This window comes from Pundamilia nyererei, unplaced genomic scaffold (genome assembly GCF_000239375.1).
Source record: "Pundamilia nyererei isolate P.nyererei 1_Seehausen unplaced genomic scaffold, PunNye1.0 scaffold00125, whole genome shotgun sequence".
NCBI lineage: Eukaryota > Metazoa > Chordata > Actinopteri > Cichliformes > Cichlidae > Pundamilia > Pundamilia nyererei.
Window position 1 is genome coordinate 132,139 of NW_005187526.1, and position 17,583 is coordinate 149,721.

At 41.8% G+C, this 17,583-nt stretch overlaps 2 protein-coding genes across 3 annotated transcripts; both read left to right on the forward strand.

Annotated features, from left to right (window-relative positions):
- Positions 1-19: 19 nt before the first annotated feature.
- Positions 20-8,696, forward strand: LOC102209781 (matrilin-2). Its single transcript, XM_005742973.1, has 13 exons — positions 20-196; positions 2,394-2,532; positions 2,627-3,199; positions 3,299-3,421; positions 3,833-3,955; positions 4,593-4,715; positions 5,342-5,464; positions 5,943-6,065; positions 6,475-6,597; positions 7,294-7,416; positions 7,508-7,918; positions 8,012-8,164; positions 8,572-8,696. The coding sequence occupies exons 1-13, from the start codon at positions 194-196 to the stop codon at positions 8,694-8,696; spliced, it is 2,265 nt and encodes a 754-aa protein (XP_005743030.1). The 5' UTR covers positions 20-193.
- A 1,307-nt stretch (positions 8,697-10,003) lies between these two features.
- Positions 10,004-17,279, forward strand: LOC102194562 (predicted GPI-anchored protein 58). 2 transcript variants are annotated; one of them, XM_005742913.1, is made up of 4 exons: positions 10,004-10,370; positions 12,914-14,047; positions 15,764-15,829; positions 16,070-17,279. In XM_005742913.1, exons 1-3 carry the CDS (start codon positions 10,283-10,285, stop codon positions 15,823-15,825), a joined length of 1,284 nt encoding a protein of 427 aa, XP_005742970.1. In that variant the 5' UTR covers positions 10,004-10,282; the 3' UTR covers positions 15,826-15,829; positions 16,070-17,279. The 2 variants fall into 2 exon arrangements, with proteins under 2 accessions (XP_005742970.1, XP_005742971.1); XM_005742914.1 differs by having other exon boundaries at positions 12,914-14,044.
- Positions 17,280-17,583: the final 304 nt, after the last annotated feature.

Here is a 17,583-nt window from a genome sequence, read left to right on the forward strand (position 1 = left end):
TGGATGGAGTAAGGGACTAGGCAATGCAATAGCCTCCAGAGATAGAGACAGGACTGGGATATATGTACATTTGCAACGCGGAGCTAAGGCATTGACAGACTTTTCCTGCTGGAGCTCAACTGTTGGCTCAGTTTTTGGATTTTCAGAGATTTTAATTCGCTGAATTAAAAATTCCAAAATAATTTTTAATATAATGGTGAGTAGATTTCAAATTGTTATCTTGAAAATGCTATACTGTGGGTTTTCCCTTTTCTAAAAGAACCGATCCTTTTTCTTTAGCGTTTTAATAGCAGGGTAGAAAGAGTAATCACCACCAGTCACCTGTGTGGTGTTGACTTCTTATCTGCGTTAGGACACATCCTGTGCTCCTTTCACCTGCATCATGAAAACTCATCAGAGAACTTGGATGTGCAAAACAGACACAGTGTCATAAATGCTGTTCAGTACATGATGTTTTTGTGTTTCATAGTAAACACACAACTTTGGCTTCCACTCACGGGGGGAAATATGAAAGGAGCTGCTCTTTTGTGGAATAATCAAAATGCTGTAATTATTAAACTTTCTTCATATCTTTGATTCGTGTGTTTAGAGGAAATGCCAGTTAAAAAAAAACATTTTAGGACGCTGTGGAGTGTCATGAAATTCTACAGCACATAACAGGATTTTACCTTTGCTGCTGTGATTGCCATCTGAAGATGAAAACACTATCAGGGTGGCGGCAGAGAGACGTAAAACACATGTGAGTTCAGAGGGCAAGAGTTCCATGAGGGTTTGCATATGCATGTGTGACCTCTGCAGGTCTCAGGTCAACCATATAAACCTGGCTCTGTGCAGAAGTGTTGATTTTTTATTAACTGAACACACGGAAGCTGCTGAAGTTCTCATTTGGGAATCCAAAATAAAAGTTTTATGTTGCCTTCACGTAAGATTGTTCCTGTATTGTTCTTTTCTCCTTTTTCAAATTTGAATATATTTGTAATTTCTACACTGATCACAGATATTTCTAAGACAGTAGTAAAGGCTGGAGTCTGAATATGACGGGTAACAAGTGGGTCTCTTGGGGAGGGGATAGGGAAGCAGTCTGGTGTTTTTCAGCCTCTCTTAAATCACTGTAAACCTCCTATGAAGCAAAGCATTCTCATTCACAGAAGCTCACTTTCTTTGAAGGCTTTAGGAAGCACATTTTCATTCTGCCATATCATAAGTTTATGCCAAAACTTTTTTTTTTTTGTCCCGTTTGGATCTTTAGCCATCAGAATTGTTGTCTTAAGGCCAAGAAAGATGCCAAGGGGATTTATTTTACCAAGTGGATCATCATGGCCTTGCCATATTGGTCCATTTGATTGACCTTTATTATAATTATGTATTTATTTTATTTTCGGTTGCTACAAACGGGACAGACATGACTGGGAGATAGGACAGGGAGAAAGAATGAAAGAAAGAGAGGGAGAGAAAGAAAAACAGAGGGGAGAAGAAATGGTGAGAAAGGGGGGAAGAAAGAAAGAAAAACAAACAAAACACCTGGATCACCTGTATGGAGAAAAAAAAACAGAAGAGAAAGCAAACAAAAAAAAAGAGCAACATAATAAATACAGCACCATCACAATAAACTAGCTAGCAGTAGATAACAGTAGATACTAAATATTAAACACTATTGTGCAGCACGCAAGATAGACAGCGCACAATGTGCTTTGAGGCAGCAGCCAAGAAAGGTGTAGTCCGCGCCAAAACTTATTTGATTTAAACTGCATTAAACTGAAATTACTCAACGTGCAATGTATCAGTTGCAATCAGCCTCACCTTTCGTGTGCAGCTGGTCCCAGTATAAATCATTCCCAGATACTAGGTGCTTCACCTAATCACAACCAACCACGCTTAGCGAGTCATGTGTCAGATTTTGTGTTTATTATAACACAACGCTGTGGCTGTAGCTCAGGAGGCAGAGCGAGTCATCTACTAACTGGAAGGTTGGTGGTTTGATCCCTGCTGCCCCAGACTGCATGCCAAAGTATCCTCAGGAAAGATATGGATCCCTGCATCCCATTCAGTGTTAATGAGAATGTCAGATAGAGAGGACTTAGACACAGAAAAAGTGCTTGTATGAATGTATGCGTGGATGACGTGTGTAATATAAAGTGCTTTAAGTGCTCGAGTAGAGTAGAAAAGCACTTTATAAGAACCAGTCCATTTATAATGCAGATTTCTTGCCATGTTTCTACATGTAGACAAACATATATAAAATAAATAGTAGGTTCCTCTATTTGGCAGCTTCTCTCTCTCTCTTCTCCATCTTTGCTCCCTGGTGATCAGGTTTGTACCCTACTTGCGCTGCACTGTGGAAGTGTTTCTTCTGGATCAGCTCTTGTTTTTGTGCTTACGTCACTCTGCTGCAGTTGTCGTCTTTCATCACAATGAGGTGTCTGGCTCTTGGCCTTTTCTGCCTGTTGTGCTGTAACGCAGCGCAGACGTACAGACGCCGCCCCAGACCCATCACGGCAAGAAGCAACACAACTTTCCCAATCAAAGCAGTTGGTAGGTGATTAGTCGGTTACCACAGCATTTCTGTATCAGTTTTGCCATTTCATCCCAAACTCATCCCAAACTTCCTCATTGTCTTTGATTTTAGAGAATCCATGTAAAGCCATCCCGCTGGATTTCATCTTTGTGATTGACAGCTCCAGAAGCATCCGTCCCAATGACTATGAGAAAGTGAAGACCTTCATCATCAACCTGCTTCAGTTCCTCAAGATTGGCTATAATGCAACACGGGTCGGTCTGCTGCAGTATGGTAGTGTGGTCCAGCCCGAGTTCTCCCTCAGCACCTACACCACCAAGAGCGAGGTAGAGCAGGCAGTGACGAATATGGAGCACCTCGCCACAGGGACCATGACGGGTCTGGCCATCCAGTACACCATGGAGACAGCCTTCACCGAGGAACATGGAGCCCGACCAATGAACCTACACATCCCACGAATTGCTATGATTGTGACTGATGGAAGACCTCAGGACACAGTAGAGGAGATTGCAGCTCAGGCAAGACAGGCTGGCATCCAGATTTTTGCTATTGGAGTAGGCAGGGTGGATATGAACACACTGAGGGCCATAGGGAGTGAGCCGCACTCGGAGCATGTGCATCTGGTGGCCAACTTTAGCCAGATAGAAACCCTGATCTCTGTGTTCCAGTCCAAACTGTGTGGAGGTGAATAATCCCGTCTATTTTAAGTGTCTCTCTTTATTCCTAAAATGCATGTGTGTCTAATCATGCTTGAGTGTTTGTGAATGTTTTTGCGTGCATTAGGTTCAGACATGTGTGAGGTGGTGGACCATCAGTGTCAGCATATCTGTGTGAGTAGCCCTGCCTCATACAGGTGCAAGTGCAGGGAAGGATACATCCTAAACCCTGATGGCAAGACGTGCACAGGTAACTCCCTCCCTTCTGTTATTTACATAGCTACAGTCTTTTAACACTGCCCAAAACTTGTACAAAGGACCTGATGATGGTCTGACGGCTTAAGGACCAAAAATGGATCACGTGACCTTTTGCATAACAGATTTTGCCCATCTGGCCACCTTATTTTCATTTTTGGTTTACTCTCACGGTTTGGCTGCAAAAACAATCACTGAAACCTTCATGTTGCCTTTTTACACCAGACTGACACAACTTGCGACTCATGAGTTTCACTCAGATCAAAGCAAAGTAAAATGGGAGTGTCAGTTTAAAAAGTCTCACTCGTTGGCTTATATTTAGTTTCTGCTGTCCCTGACTGACTGGTTACTGCAGGTTTCCTTCTGCACACTGAACTGTAGGTGATTGTTCTCCACACTGTTGCAGCTGAGGACACGTGTGCTGTGGTGGATCACGGCTGTGAACACATCTGTGCAAACCTGCCTCGTGGTTATGAGTGTCGGTGCCGTCCAGGATATCAACTCACCATAGACCTGAAGACGTGCAACAGTAATATTACATTTTTCTACTCATAAGAAACTGTTTTATTCAAATTTCATGACTTATTGTTAGAGTCATAATGGAAACACAACTTGCTTCCTGCCACAATGTTGTGTTTGTGGAGTAAAGTGTTGGCTTTAAATCATCATATATAGCAAGTAGGAATAAAGTACAAAAATTTATCTGGTCTTGGATAAAGGAACTCAGCGTCATGAAGCCAACACTGCCCAAAGGCACAGTCACCGTGAGAAGTTTTTTTTCCTACCAGTGATGTCTGTTAACCCACTGATGGAAAATTTTCCCTTTGCTCCTTCGGTGGATGTTAACAAAAAGCAAAGTGGGGGAGATTTCCTGAAGGAAGTGTGCTTTTGCAATCATCAGTGCAGTGCAGCTGCTGAAATGTAGAGGTGTATCTGGAGTGTCATAGTATATCCCAATCCAAACAAGAATGAGTTCAATCATCACAGTGGGTTCACACTCTGCACCTTTAGAGTGGATTTTTTTTTAAACGAAATAATTAGATTTAGCAGTCTTATTCTTCTGTATTGGGCATGTTTTTATTAATCTGAAAAGTCTTGTCATAAAAACAACAACAAAATAACCAGTGAAAAAGTGGAATATCTAATAAGAGATTCATCCTCTCCAGGAATAGACCACTGTGACCTGGGGAATCATGGCTGTGAGCACAACTGTGTCACCGTTCCAGAGTCCTACATCTGCACATGTAAAAGGGGCTACGTCCTCAATCTCGATGGCAAGACCTGCAGCAGTAAGTACTTTTTTTTTATCATTCATAATGCGGCAAATATACAGCATCTTATGAAACATTCAAACATTCAAACGGTGCTGCTACAGCAACCACGACATAAATTTCACCCAATGCGTCCTTGCAGAAATCGATCACTGCGATCACAAGCTACACACTCAGACCTGATGGGAAAACGTGCCAAAGTAAATTTAGTGCTTTTTCATATTTAATTAAAAAAAAAAATAGCTCCACATTTTTTTTATATAGAGATAGAAAGCCGCCTGTTTTACATTGCACAACGCATGTAAAGCTTTGTACATCTACAACAACTGTCTGATACCATTCCAGCCAACTTTGAGTGTACAGAAATTGACAGATTGGTGGATGATTCTGAGATGTAAAGGTGTCACATGAGGTCTAGGATGATTATCTAGCTTTTTGGGTCTTTGGATTGCTTCTGTTTGTTCAGAGCTGAGAAATAAAAGAATATACAGGAAAGCCTGAAGCGCTCTTTCTTTATAGCAGGCTCTTATGTGCTCAGTATTTTTCGAAAACGGAAACTATTTTTACAATTTAATGCAAAATTTGCAAGTTAGTAAATGTAATCACTACCTGTCTTTTTGTACTGATAAAATGACTTCCTCTAGAGATCGATCACTGCGCTGATGGAGCCCACGGATGTGAGCAGGAGTTTATGAGCACTGAAGACAGCTGTGTGTGTAAATGCAGGAAAGGCTACACACTCGGACCTGATGGGAAAACCTGCAAAAGTAATTTTAAATGAGCTGTTTCCATGTTATTGGTGCTGTTTTTATCCATATTTTTCTAAAGTTATTCCACATATTCTTCATACGTATAGAGCATAAAAACACCCAAGTATTGATTCATAGCTTGTCTATTGATGTGTACATTCGCATCTATTGTCTCATATAATTCTAACCATGTTTCAGCATATGGAAGGCATTCGACTGGCTGATGTAGAAATGTGTCACATTGATGTCTGGGAGGATTATTCAGTTATGTGAACTTACCTCTGTTTCTGTGTTCACTAATAAAATAAAATAAAACAAACATAAAAACTACAAGATGTAAATGTTCTGTGTATTTTTCAAATAATAGAAACCAGTTTAACCAGTTTGATCCACAATTTTTCATGTAAAAATTCAACACTTAGTTAAAACCTTCTGTTTTTGCTTGTTACTTAATTTCTCCTTTGTCTCTGTGATCCGTCAAAACGATTCCTAACAGAGATCGATCACTGCGCTGATGTCACCCACGGATGTGAGCAGGAGTTTATGAGCACAGAAGACAGCTGTGTGTGCAAATGCAGGAAAGGCTACACACTCGAATCTGATGGGAAAACCTGCAAAAGTAAGTGCAGCTAAACTGTGTTTCTGTGTTATTGCTGTGGTTTGTCACAAAAACACTTTTGCTTATACCTGTAATGTGAGGCAACACTTGAATGATTTATATCATGTGTTATGCTGCAAACTGACATCCACATGCCTCTGTAAAAATGTTGTTAAAGCACAATAAGCAATGTAATAATTAGGGTTACCCACTCTTGAATAAACTTCTTTCACATTCTGATAACAGTAGAGGCTGTAGTCATGATGATGCAACACATTTATCCTCCACCGTTCATCACTTATAGTAAGAGTACAGTAAGAGATTAATTACAGATTTATAGATTCACTGCATTGAACTGAGTCTTGAATTCAGCTTTATCTGAATTTGATTAAAAGAACTTGGCAATAATGGAAGCACTGCTCTCCTGCAGAGATCGATCACTGCGCCGATGGCACCCACGGATGTGAACAGGAGTTCATGAGCACTGAAGACAGCTGTGTGTGCAAATGCAGGAAAGGCTACACACTCAGACCTGATGGGAAAACATGTCAGAGTGAGTTTGAGCTCATTCGGTGTCATAAATAATAACAGTTTCTCCATCAGAGAATTGTTTAACATTTTCTAGTGACCCATGAATCACAACTGTAATGTGAAAACACTGATTGCCGAAATACTTCGGAATCATTGTTGGGGGTAAGTGTTAAGTGAACATCACATACATGATAGATGTTGAAATGCAGGCATTCGGTGGGTTAAGCATAGAACTACGTTTGAATCTTTTCAGTAAGCTGTGTTGCAGTGAGTCTTATTATTATTTTTCTCTGCTTTTACTAGTTTTCTCTAGAGGCATCTCATCTGCAGAACCATAACACTCTGCACAACATGAGACAAAAATAAACCAAATTCAGAGTGTGACGTTTTTCATCTGCATGTTTTCAAATGTTTCTATGATTGTTTATGTCCCCTATTTGGGTATTTATGTGTTGCATAACTTCGAGTGTGTTTTTGAACCCAGTTATGAGGTCAGCGCTAATCCCATGGCTCACCAAAAGATATATCTTTTCCCTCCCCTGGATTAAGGGATATTCTGTTTACCACCACACAGCATTCATAATGTCAGAGAGTTATTAGACCATTTATTGTATTTGTAGCCTCACAATATATCATATAAATGCTAATTCTGCCATACACTTATATGTGCTACAGCAACATCATGGTAATCTTTGATTCTGTGTAATTAAACTGAAAGGTCTGGATCTGTGTCAGACAGTGCACCATGGCTGTGAGCATCAGTGTGTCAGCACCAATAATTCCTACATCTGTAGATGTTTTGAAGGATTCATGCTGGCTGAGGATGGGAAGAGCTGCAAAAGTAGGATTACTCTTATACGGACTGTTTTCTTGAGAATAAAATGTGAAATAAATAAAGGTATATATTTTAAATATCCTTCTTTTTCCGGCAGAACCCGAGTGCAGCGAGGGAGTCATGGATCTTGTGTTTGTGATCGATGGCTCCAAGAGTCTGGGCCCCAACAACTTTGAGTTGGTCAAGCAGTTTGTAAACAGCATTGTGGACTCGCTGGACATTTCTAAGACGGGCACTCATGTGGGTCTTCTTCAGTACTCCACAAAGGTACGCACAGAGTTCACCTTGGGCCAGTACTCCACAGCACAACACATCAAGAGTGCCGTGAACAGGATGCAATACATGGGAAGGGGCTCCATGACTGGCTCAGCCCTGCGCCACATGTTTGAGTCTAGTTTTTCAACCAAAGAAGGCGGCAGGTTCAACATTCCCCGTGTCAGCATCGTGTTCACTGATGGACGATCACAAGATGATGTTTCTGAATGGGCCACTAAAGCAAAGAATTCCGGTATTTCTAGTCATCCCGATGTACGACAACCTCAGAGTACCTTCTTCCTAATACAAGTTTCATGTTGTTATGATGCTTTCTGATACTTTTCAGGGATCACGATATACGCTTTGGGAGTTGGCAAAGCCATCGAACAGGAGCTGAGAGAAATTGCGTCGGAGCCAGATGAGAAGCACTTGTATTACGCTGAGGATTTTGAAAAAATGGCAGAAATTACAAAGAAACTCAAGTCCAGGATATGTGCAGGTACTCCACACAAGGCAGAAGTACAGGAATCCCTGCAAGGGTCTCAAAAATATGTGTGATCTTTCTTAATAGATGAAACTAATGCTATAATTGAGGCTAATTCAGGCAAAGTGGAGCTATAATAAGGGCAGATTGGTGAAAAAATGTAACGTTACTGCCACCTATCTGCTGCTGCCATGGTAACCTGTGAGCAGAGCAGCCACTCTGTGCAATACCGTCTACTGTATTATATCAAGTAACTCATCAGTCTTTTATGCTCTGCAGTCATATGTCCTCCCTGCATGTCCCTCACATTCTTCACAGGCAGAGACAAGAAAGCAGAAAAGGATTAGGGGAGAAAGGACGAGATAAGAAAAAGAATCCAGGGACCGAAAGTCTTTCACAACCTATCAACTTTTCTTCTGCAGATAAACCATCTGATGAAAACATGTGCCAGTGTGAAAACATGATAATGTTTCAAAACCAAGTCACAGAGAAGCTGAAGAGCCTGGTTCAGAATAATATCCTTTTGTGCTCACTGCACAGTTACTAATGCTCAGGATTGCCACTGCCAAACTATTTCATGTGTCATTCATGTGTTTTGTTATGTGTTTTTTAAAAACCTTGAACACAGTTTGCAGCTAAATTGGATTATTCCATTGACGCTCACTTTCGCTTAAGGACACGTTTTAAAATGTAGGTTAAGTGGGGATCAGACGCTGGTTAATCCCACGATGTCTCTTTTGTCCTGTGATCTCAGAAAACTCTCATTATGCGTCAAAAATTTCAATTATGACACATTTTTAAAGGGACCCTGGTTACTCATATTAAACTTGGGAGCTCTCTAATAGGCTGACAACATTTCCAGGGTGTAGCCCTCCTTTCATCTTACGGCAGCTGGTAGAGGGATAGCCTTTTGGGAAAAGTCTGCATAGATCAAATTTATATACATATATAACTTGTGATCAAAAGACTAAATTTATTGTTGCAGGTAATCAGCATAATAGTTGCTTCATAGAAGGTTTTAAAACTTTGATTAGGAGCAGGCAGAGGCTGATAAATACCAGATCTGTCAGCTGATTTCTCAGTTACCTCAATCACACTGATGACATGACAGTATAAACAGCTTTAAGGGTGGCAAATGCATTTTAACTTACACTACATCAGGAAATCCAATCATTTCCCAGTAACAGGTCTAAAACTTCACTGGCCAGAGAGGTATAAGTAACTCCTTAACATGCCTACTTGCAGCCATGTCAAAGAGGCTGGAGACTCTTGAGAATCAACTTGTGCATAAATGAAAGGTCGAGACTCATCAGTCTCTACTCTGCGGCATCTCCAGGATCCCTTTAATCCTGCTCAACACGCTATGATGGAACATATGCAAATGCAGCTCTTCCTACTGAAGATATTTATAAGCTCTTCTAAAACTACAGTGTATTCCTTCTGAAGTATTGTTAATGTTATGTAATGGAATATCGCATAATTAACTCTTTGTACAGAAGACTGACAAATAAACATTTTACACTTCATAATTTTGGCTTTTTAAAAAATGATATTTTCACCATAAACAATTCTAAGCAGTCATCTATGGCATTTAAACTTTTGACTAAAAGTAAAAAAGCAAGCAATGGATTCATTCAGCATTTTTAAACTTTTGCTGGTTTTGCTGACGAAAAATAATTATAACAATAAAACTAAAAAAATATCTACTTATTAAGAATTTGCTATTATAAACATGACCACAAGGTGGTGGATCTCATCCAGAGGGGGCACTCCTATAGAGGGGAGGACACACGCACACACATTTCATGCACATGTTGCCTCCTCCTCCTGTATGAATAGTGTGACTGTGAGCAGGAAGCAGTCAGGGAGCATTCAGCAGTACTGCCTGCATTGCCTAGCTGCATGGTCATAACACATCGTTGTCTGGGGCAAGAGGGCAGCAGGCCATGCATGAACACACAGACAGACAAGGGGATATAATGGTGCTCAGTTACTCTTAGGAACTGGAGAGAGTTCAGCGTTCCACGTTTTCACTGCCAAACAGTCTCTGAAAACAGAAAGCGCTGAGACTCGTGTTTGCTTGCTCCTATTCCAAGTTTTTGATTCATCTCAACCCATTTTTTCCCCCCAAACATGGGGTGCTCCTCATCCAGTGCACAGACCGTTGATCAAGAAAAAAGACCAGGCACAAAGCCTGAGGAGAGCAATGGAGACACAGTGGGTAAGTAGTGATCATGAGTATGTATGCATTTCATAAAATGTATACAGTGGTTGCTCCAAGGCTCTGTTACTTTACTCAGTCAGGTCTTGCTCAGGGGTGCTGCTGCTGGTTGCTCTAGTACATGTTGTGCTTTCTCACTTATACTCTGCTAGGCAGCATACTTTAGTACCTCACGGAAGAAACATTCACGCTTATCCACTTTATCAAACCCATAAGTGGTTGTTATTATTTCTTTTTTCATTGAATCGTTTTTAACTCATCAGAATGATGGTTGAATGTATCAGGACAAAACAGTGAACATCACTATGTTTTATTGTTGAAATGTGACCTGAGAAATTTGGAGAAATTCTCAAAAAGCGTTCCCTAAAGATAATTCAGCGTTTAGATTTGCTTGAACCCATCGGGGGTTGAGTGCAGCTCTTAAAGCATATCGCTGTGTGAAAGCCAGCTGGGAGTGTTTAGAGGCCTATTTGCAGCCTGAGGCAAATCCAGACAGTTTTGTACTGTAATGGGATCTTTAACTGATATTTCAAACAGTAGTTTAAAGAAATAAAATCAAACAGATATGATTGCTTGATGTTTTAAAATTTCCTTTATCAAAACATGCAACACTTCAGTTATAATTAAGGAGTGTCTTAAAGTTGCTCTTTTACAAGCCTGGACACTGATGTTCTGATATTCTGCACAGCAGAGCTCTTAAAAAGTTTTGCATCCAAAACATGCAGTCCTGCTCTCTGTGTAATTGCCTTGGTTTGACAGGTTTTGCATACAGTATATGTGCTCCGTATTCAAGCCTGTGCAGAAACCCATCAAATGGCCTGCCACAGCCCATGATTGTTCATTCACGGCTCCGTACAACTTTGTGACACATGTCTTGGTCATGCCAGCACAGCTGCATGTTCAGCATGTTATCACTGACATTCCCCACATACACACACGCAGCAGGACACACGCAGGCCTTGTTAGAGAGTGTGACAGCAGTCGAAAGATGTAATCTCGCTTTTGAGGAAGTAACCTGAAATGTTCTAAACATATTCCTGCCCGCCACAGTTTCTTTTTGTGAGGTGTTCCATTTCCCCAGTGCCACTGCACCGCTCTTGTGTCACAGTATTGTCTCTCCTGCCAATCAGCTTGAGTCACCTGGAAAAGCATGGGTCTCTTTTCCAGGCTTTTACATCATTCCGGCAAGAAAACCAGTTATTGTGCTCCTTGCCTGGGCGGGCTTTTTCTAAATGTGTCTGAATGGGTGGAGGTTTTAAATCGTACAGTATACGGTCTGTCTGACAAACCAGCTGTGTACCATCCAAGCCACCAATGGTCCCATCCCCAGTCTGGGCCCCTGGTCTGTGTGCCCCCCTCCTCCCTCTAATGGCACTGTTTTGACTGGGATCTCTGTCATCTTTGGCTGTGAAATCATGTTGACACACAAGTCATCCATGCCTGGAGTGGCTGTGTCTGTCTCAACCCAAACACACACATTCGCATATTTTTTAACACAAGTTCTCGGTTATTGTCCGGACAACAGCTTTCTAGTCTCTGTTGATAGTGGGTGCCATTGATTAAACAGTAGGACCTGGTGGAAAACCGATAAAAATATCTGAAAACACCTTTACTTTTATGCAGTTTTACACTATTCCCTCAGTCACCATGTTAATAACAACACTGAGCTCACATAAACACCTCTATGCATTGCGTGTTCTTCCACTGGCTCATTTTCATTCAAGTTGCCAGGCCGTCACATTCCCTTCCACCCATCACTCTCAGCCCTTTTTGTGCTTCTGACAGACAAATAAAATCAGGAAGCTGCAGCTTCCAAACTATCCACCCATTCAGCTAACTGAACCCTTCTGCTTGTGAACAATATCCCTTTGGTGTTTTAGCTGTGAAATAAGACAGGGCAAAAGCTGTTAGTCTTCTGTGAGTCCCGTAACTGAGATGTGCATTGACATTTCTGATATTTGAGTCCAAGTATTCAAGCCCACTATTGTTGCATACTGCAGCCTGTTCACACCCACAGTGTGTGGAAGAGCAGAGACTGGGGAGGGAGACTAAAGGTAGAGACATCTCTTTAAATTCAGCAAGTCATCATCGCGTGTATTGTTCTTCCTCTGAGAGTGCGTGTCCTCAGGGCTCTAGACAAACACGAGCTCTCAACTACGGAAATGAAAGGAAGTTTTCCTCAGCACGCATTCTGTGTGCCCCTTATTGCTAATTTCCTTTCCCCTGCGTTTCATGTTAACTTGATTTAAAAGTTTTGCTCTATTGATAGGTTTAGGGTTTTTACAGTTTTAGTGGTCCACATATAGATGCAATACATTTACAAAACATTTTTTGTGTGGGAATAAAACAACTGGGAAAGAACCATTAAACACGTAACTACCTGAAGAACCTTCTACAATCCTTCTTTTGTTATTCAGTATTGTCATGAATTCAGTGTTACACACTAACATGATTATCATTAGCTGAGCCTGCTGATCAATGCTGCACTTGTGTCAGTCATAAGTGTTAACTGAGTTCTTCATTTGTCATCTCTGCATTGACAGCAGTCAAAAACGGCATCATTGCAGAAGATCCTCAAACCATCGAGGACCAGATGCAGCTTCCTGTGCAGACTGCGTTACCCGATGATCTTCAGAGGGGTGCTGATGATGAAGCTGAGGCTGTGTTAGTGGCCCTGGAGGCCCAAGAGGACCTTGGCTCTGGGGAGGACCTTCTAGCTGCTTCTGAGATAAAGGAAGAAACTACTGCTACTGAAGAGACAGCGCCAGAGGCTGCTGCTTCTGCTCCTGCTGAGCCTGAGGCTGCTATAGCAATTGTTGAGGCACTACCCCCGGCTGAAGAAGCTGCTCCTGTAGAAACTGTAGAGGCAGAACCCCCTCCTGAGGTTGAAGCTCCTGTTGAGACTGCAAAAGAGGCCCCTGCTGTTGAATCATCAGCTGAAGCGGTGCAGGCAGAGGCCTCTGCCATCACTGAGGAGGTGGTTGCAGCGCCTGTCGCTGAACCGGTTATATCTGAGCCAACTGTGAACCCAGTTATTACGGAAGAGGCTTCAGCCGAGGCTGTGGGGGCGCCTGCTGAAGTGGCTGCACCTGCGCAGGCATCAGCAGACAATTCTGAACCAGAGGCTGCTTTACCTGCACCAAGCGAAGCTTTAACAAAAACACCAGCTGAGTCTTCAGCACCAGCTGAAATTTCAGAACCAACTGAAGCTGCACCACCTGCTGAACCCTCGGTGCCTATTGAAGCTGCAGAGCCGGTAATAGACACAGAGATTGCTGCTGCAACTATCCCAGAGATGCCAGCGTTACCTTCTGTCACAGATGAGACCAAAGCTGAGCCACAGCCTGCTGCCGAGGAGCCGACAGACCCTACTCCAGCTCCTGCTCCAGCAGAGGCACCCGACACCGCAGAGGATGCCCCTGCTCCAGCTTTAGGAGTTGAACCTGCTGCTACTGAGCCGGTCCAGAATGCAGAGGTTCCAGCTCCTGCTCCAGCTGCTTCAGAAACCCCTTCTGAGCTAACCTCAGAAGCTCCACCAGCCTGTGTCACCCAAGAGTCCACTGCAGACAGTGTAGCAGCAGTGGAGGCTCCTGTGGTTGAGCCCACCCCTACAGAAACTGAAGCACCTTCAGCACCAGCCCCATCTACCGATCCAGCTCCTGAAGATTCACCAGGTGGTATGGACCATTAATGGCTCCAGATGACCTTTTCTTACTTACCTTTTCTTTCTTACTCGTCAAAACAGATTTTTGGCACAGTTTTGGCACAGTTCATACTCTGCAATTTGCCACGGCCACATGCCCTGCAGAGTAAAACTAATAAGAGCTGAAGGATTACAACTGGGTTTTAGAGGATGATAGCTGCCACTGAGCCTCTTGAGGGAGTTTATAATGACAGGTTTTCTTGTTGATTTATTTACTTGACTAAACACAGAGTTGTTTCACTGATTAACCTGTCACGCTAAATTTCACGTCAACCCATCATCCTGATGTTGGAGACAGTTTTTGGGTGGAGGTCAGGCGCAGCAGCATTATTGCCGGTTGAAATAGCTGCAGAACTCTATGCAAACATGTGATAGATGCTGAGCATGTAGGAACAAGCTCAGAGAGGGATGAAAAAGCTGAGCAGAAACAAACCTGGTAATGAGTAACAAATGGACAAGAGTATGTTTGCATCCAAGTAAACAATTAACGGTCTGTCAGGTGGTCAAACACCAGATCTATCTTGTCGCAACACATTCGGCCAAAGCAAGAGACTTCTGGTAATTAAACACACATGTGGTTAATAACCCCAAACTCTCCATATTCTAGTCAACCGTCCACACACTCCTCTGTGTACTAATGTGACTGCTTGGAGCTGACAGGATCAGCGGGCTATTGTTGGGCTGTGAGGCCGAACAGATAGTGCAGTGTGAGAAACAGAAAGCACACACACTCAGAAAGAGAAATGAAGGCTCGTCTTGAGAGTGTCAATTATTGCACAACAGCTCCAGTCAGGCAACTCTCACTCATTGTGCTCTGTTATGCACTGTCTACAGACCGATCATGCCCTGCTGCTTTCAATCATACGACTATTAAAACACACCGAAGTTCATCCTGCAAATTTGTGAAGAAAAATCATTTTAGGGCTCATTTTGAAAGAAAAATCGAGTCAACTTGATTTTGAATGCACGGTGATTTGCTCCACTCTAACAAGCAGGATTTTATACCTATAAATTTCATTACAATGTGCAGTGACTGAGTTAAAACTTCAGAAAGTAAGCCTTTACATCTCTACACTTTCTCTACACTTTACTGGGTAACCTTGCATATTAAATCATAATGTGCATCTCCAGTTGTCACCAGTGCTTTGCAAGGCCTTGCACACACGATCTCTTTTTTGACCTTCACCCGACTCTTTATGTTCAGAGAACATGTTGTACTTTCAGGATAGAAACAAGCCTCCACGCAGCACGAGACGAATGGACTTCTGGCATGGAAGACGTGCTGTACTGCATAATTTTTATGAGAATTTTTTGCTCGAGGCTATGTACTAGTTTCTGTGTGTTTCACGTTTATATATCCTGGTTGGGACTTCAACCTAACTGCACATGTAAGAATGAGAGGGGCTGTAAGGACAATAAAAGCACAAAAAAGCTGTTTATTTAATGGTTAAGAATTAGTTTTAGGGTAAGACACTAAGGTATGCATTATTTCACTGAATACCCTCCACAAGGATATAGAAGCAAATGTGTGTGTACATTGTAGTAACTTGTAAACGAGTTCAGAGGGACTCATGCTGCTTTGTATTGGTTATAAATTTGGCAGTTATAAATCCTCAGAGCCAGTCAGTTTTGACATTATCATAGTTAATGAAAATGCCATGCTAATGTTTGTGTCTACATATATATGCAGTGGAGTCTGCAAGCGAGGTGTCTCAGGATACAGAGGGTGAGAAAGCCAAAAAGGAGGACTGAGTTGGTAAGAGCACAGCCACAAACCAAACTATAATCCAGTGCAAACTCTGAAGGATTAGACTTTTCTCTGCAGTCAGTGCATACTTGTAAAAAATAGTCTCCTACAGGTGAACTGGATGCATTTTGGTAGAAAAAACAGAATTAAGTTGAATTCTGTTTATACTCAGTTACAAAGGTAAACTTGAAGAGTGAAAGTGTGAGTCAGATGCTGAAGTGCTGACATGTTTTTTTCTTTTCCTTTTAGAGAGAAAATAATGCAACAAAACGCCCAAAGCTACCACTGTAAACCTACTGGAAGGAAGACAAGATGAAGTAAACAGAAGAATAAAACAACTGATTTTCAGTTTTGTCTCATCAGCACTCACCAAACTTTACACCACATTTCCTAATATTCACTGTGCCTTAAAAGCTTTCCTTAGAATCTTTCCCATGTTTGTATATAAACCTTTTCAGGAGAGGAACGGGAGGAGTATGTGTTTTTTAATGGGAAATCAAGTCTCTGGATCCACGTACTACACATGTGGCCTGTGACAAGAGGGTGCAATCCTCTGTAAAATATGTCAACTCTTGCTAGCAACTCTTTTGAGTTTCGAATGGCAGCGTGCTGAAATACAGGGAAGGATACTCGGTTATTTAAAGAAGCTGCTTCTGAGGAATACAGCTGTGAATAAAAAACTTAAAGAACTCAAAACTGACAAGAATACAAACCTGGAATGACAGACACTGGCTAGGTGTACACTGTACTTAGGCTGTATTAAACTGATTTGTAATTGGTTGAATTTCTAGTTTATAATTCTGACATTAAACCATATATTTTTGTTAACTGTTTGCACATTAATTGCAGCCTTTCCAAAGGGGCTCATTTATTCAATAGGAATGACAGTAATAAGTGTTGAGTAACTCGGCACACATGGTTTCAATATTTCAACATTTTATTGGTTCACATTAAAAGTGTTTTGATTTGCTTAAATGAAAAGTGGGCAAAGATCACGTATGCAGAGGGTTAGCACTTATATATACTTTTATAATCAGTCGTTGGCGGGTTAAGGATACAGACGAGGCCATGTTGCTGTTCTGTGAAACCCTTCTGTGGTTGCTCCGTAGCTGGTGGGTGTTTGTGAACTTCTCTTTCTTAAAGTAATGAACCTTCCAACAAAAGGAACTTCGGGGTAACACTGATGTCATACGCTTGTCAGTTTTAGATTGAGGGCATTACACTGCATTGCCTAGTGGGCAGAATATGTAACTAATTAGTTCTACATGCTGAGTTTAAAAGTGTAAGGGCATTAGAAAATTACTGCAACCTCATAAGATGTGATGATGCTTTGGGAACAAATTTTGTTTTGATCTTTTTCATTTCACTTCTCACTCCCTGTAATATATTCATTTTCTCTGACTGTGTCTATGATTCTGCTAACCTGTTAGTGTACAGAATAAAGTTTTACTCACTAATACTCTGTCTCTGTAACTGAATTGTGACTGGAGATTATATTGGCTTTTAGTATATGGTGACCACAGTCTCTCCAAGACCTCAGTGCATACTGTAGTGTGTTTAGAGAAGCATACGTACTTAAAACCACTCAAGCATAAGACATCTGAATAGTCACAATACTCTGTTGCTGTATTAGAGTGTGGCGCTGGGGATAAAAGGCGCCCTGGTCCGACTACAGCCTTTAAATGAATTCAGGCTTTGCATACGAGCTGCTCGCTGCTCTTCTTCCCCCCCCCCCATACCGATATTTGACTCACCTGCTGACA

Bases quoted from the DNA above. Each gene is read 5' to 3' on its own strand.
- LOC102209781 (XM_005742973.1), top strand. The intron at 3,200-3,298 runs GTGAATAATCCC...TGCGTGCATTAG, and splicing joins CCAGTCCAAACTGTGTGGAG to GTTCAGACATGTGTGAGGTG. The intron at 7,919-8,011 runs GTATTTCTAGTC...GATACTTTTCAG, and splicing joins CACTAAAGCAAAGAATTCCG to GGATCACGATATACGCTTTG.
- LOC102194562 (XM_005742913.1), top strand. From the start codon at position 10,283: ATGGGGTGCTCCTCATCCAGTGCACAGACCGTTGATCAAGAAAAAAGA. The intron at 10,371-12,913 runs GTAAGTAGTGAT...CTGCATTGACAG, and splicing joins GAGCAATGGAGACACAGTGG to CAGTCAAAAACGGCATCATT. The intron at 14,048-15,763 runs GTATGGACCATT...ATATATATGCAG, and splicing joins TCCTGAAGATTCACCAGGTG to TGGAGTCTGCAAGCGAGGTG.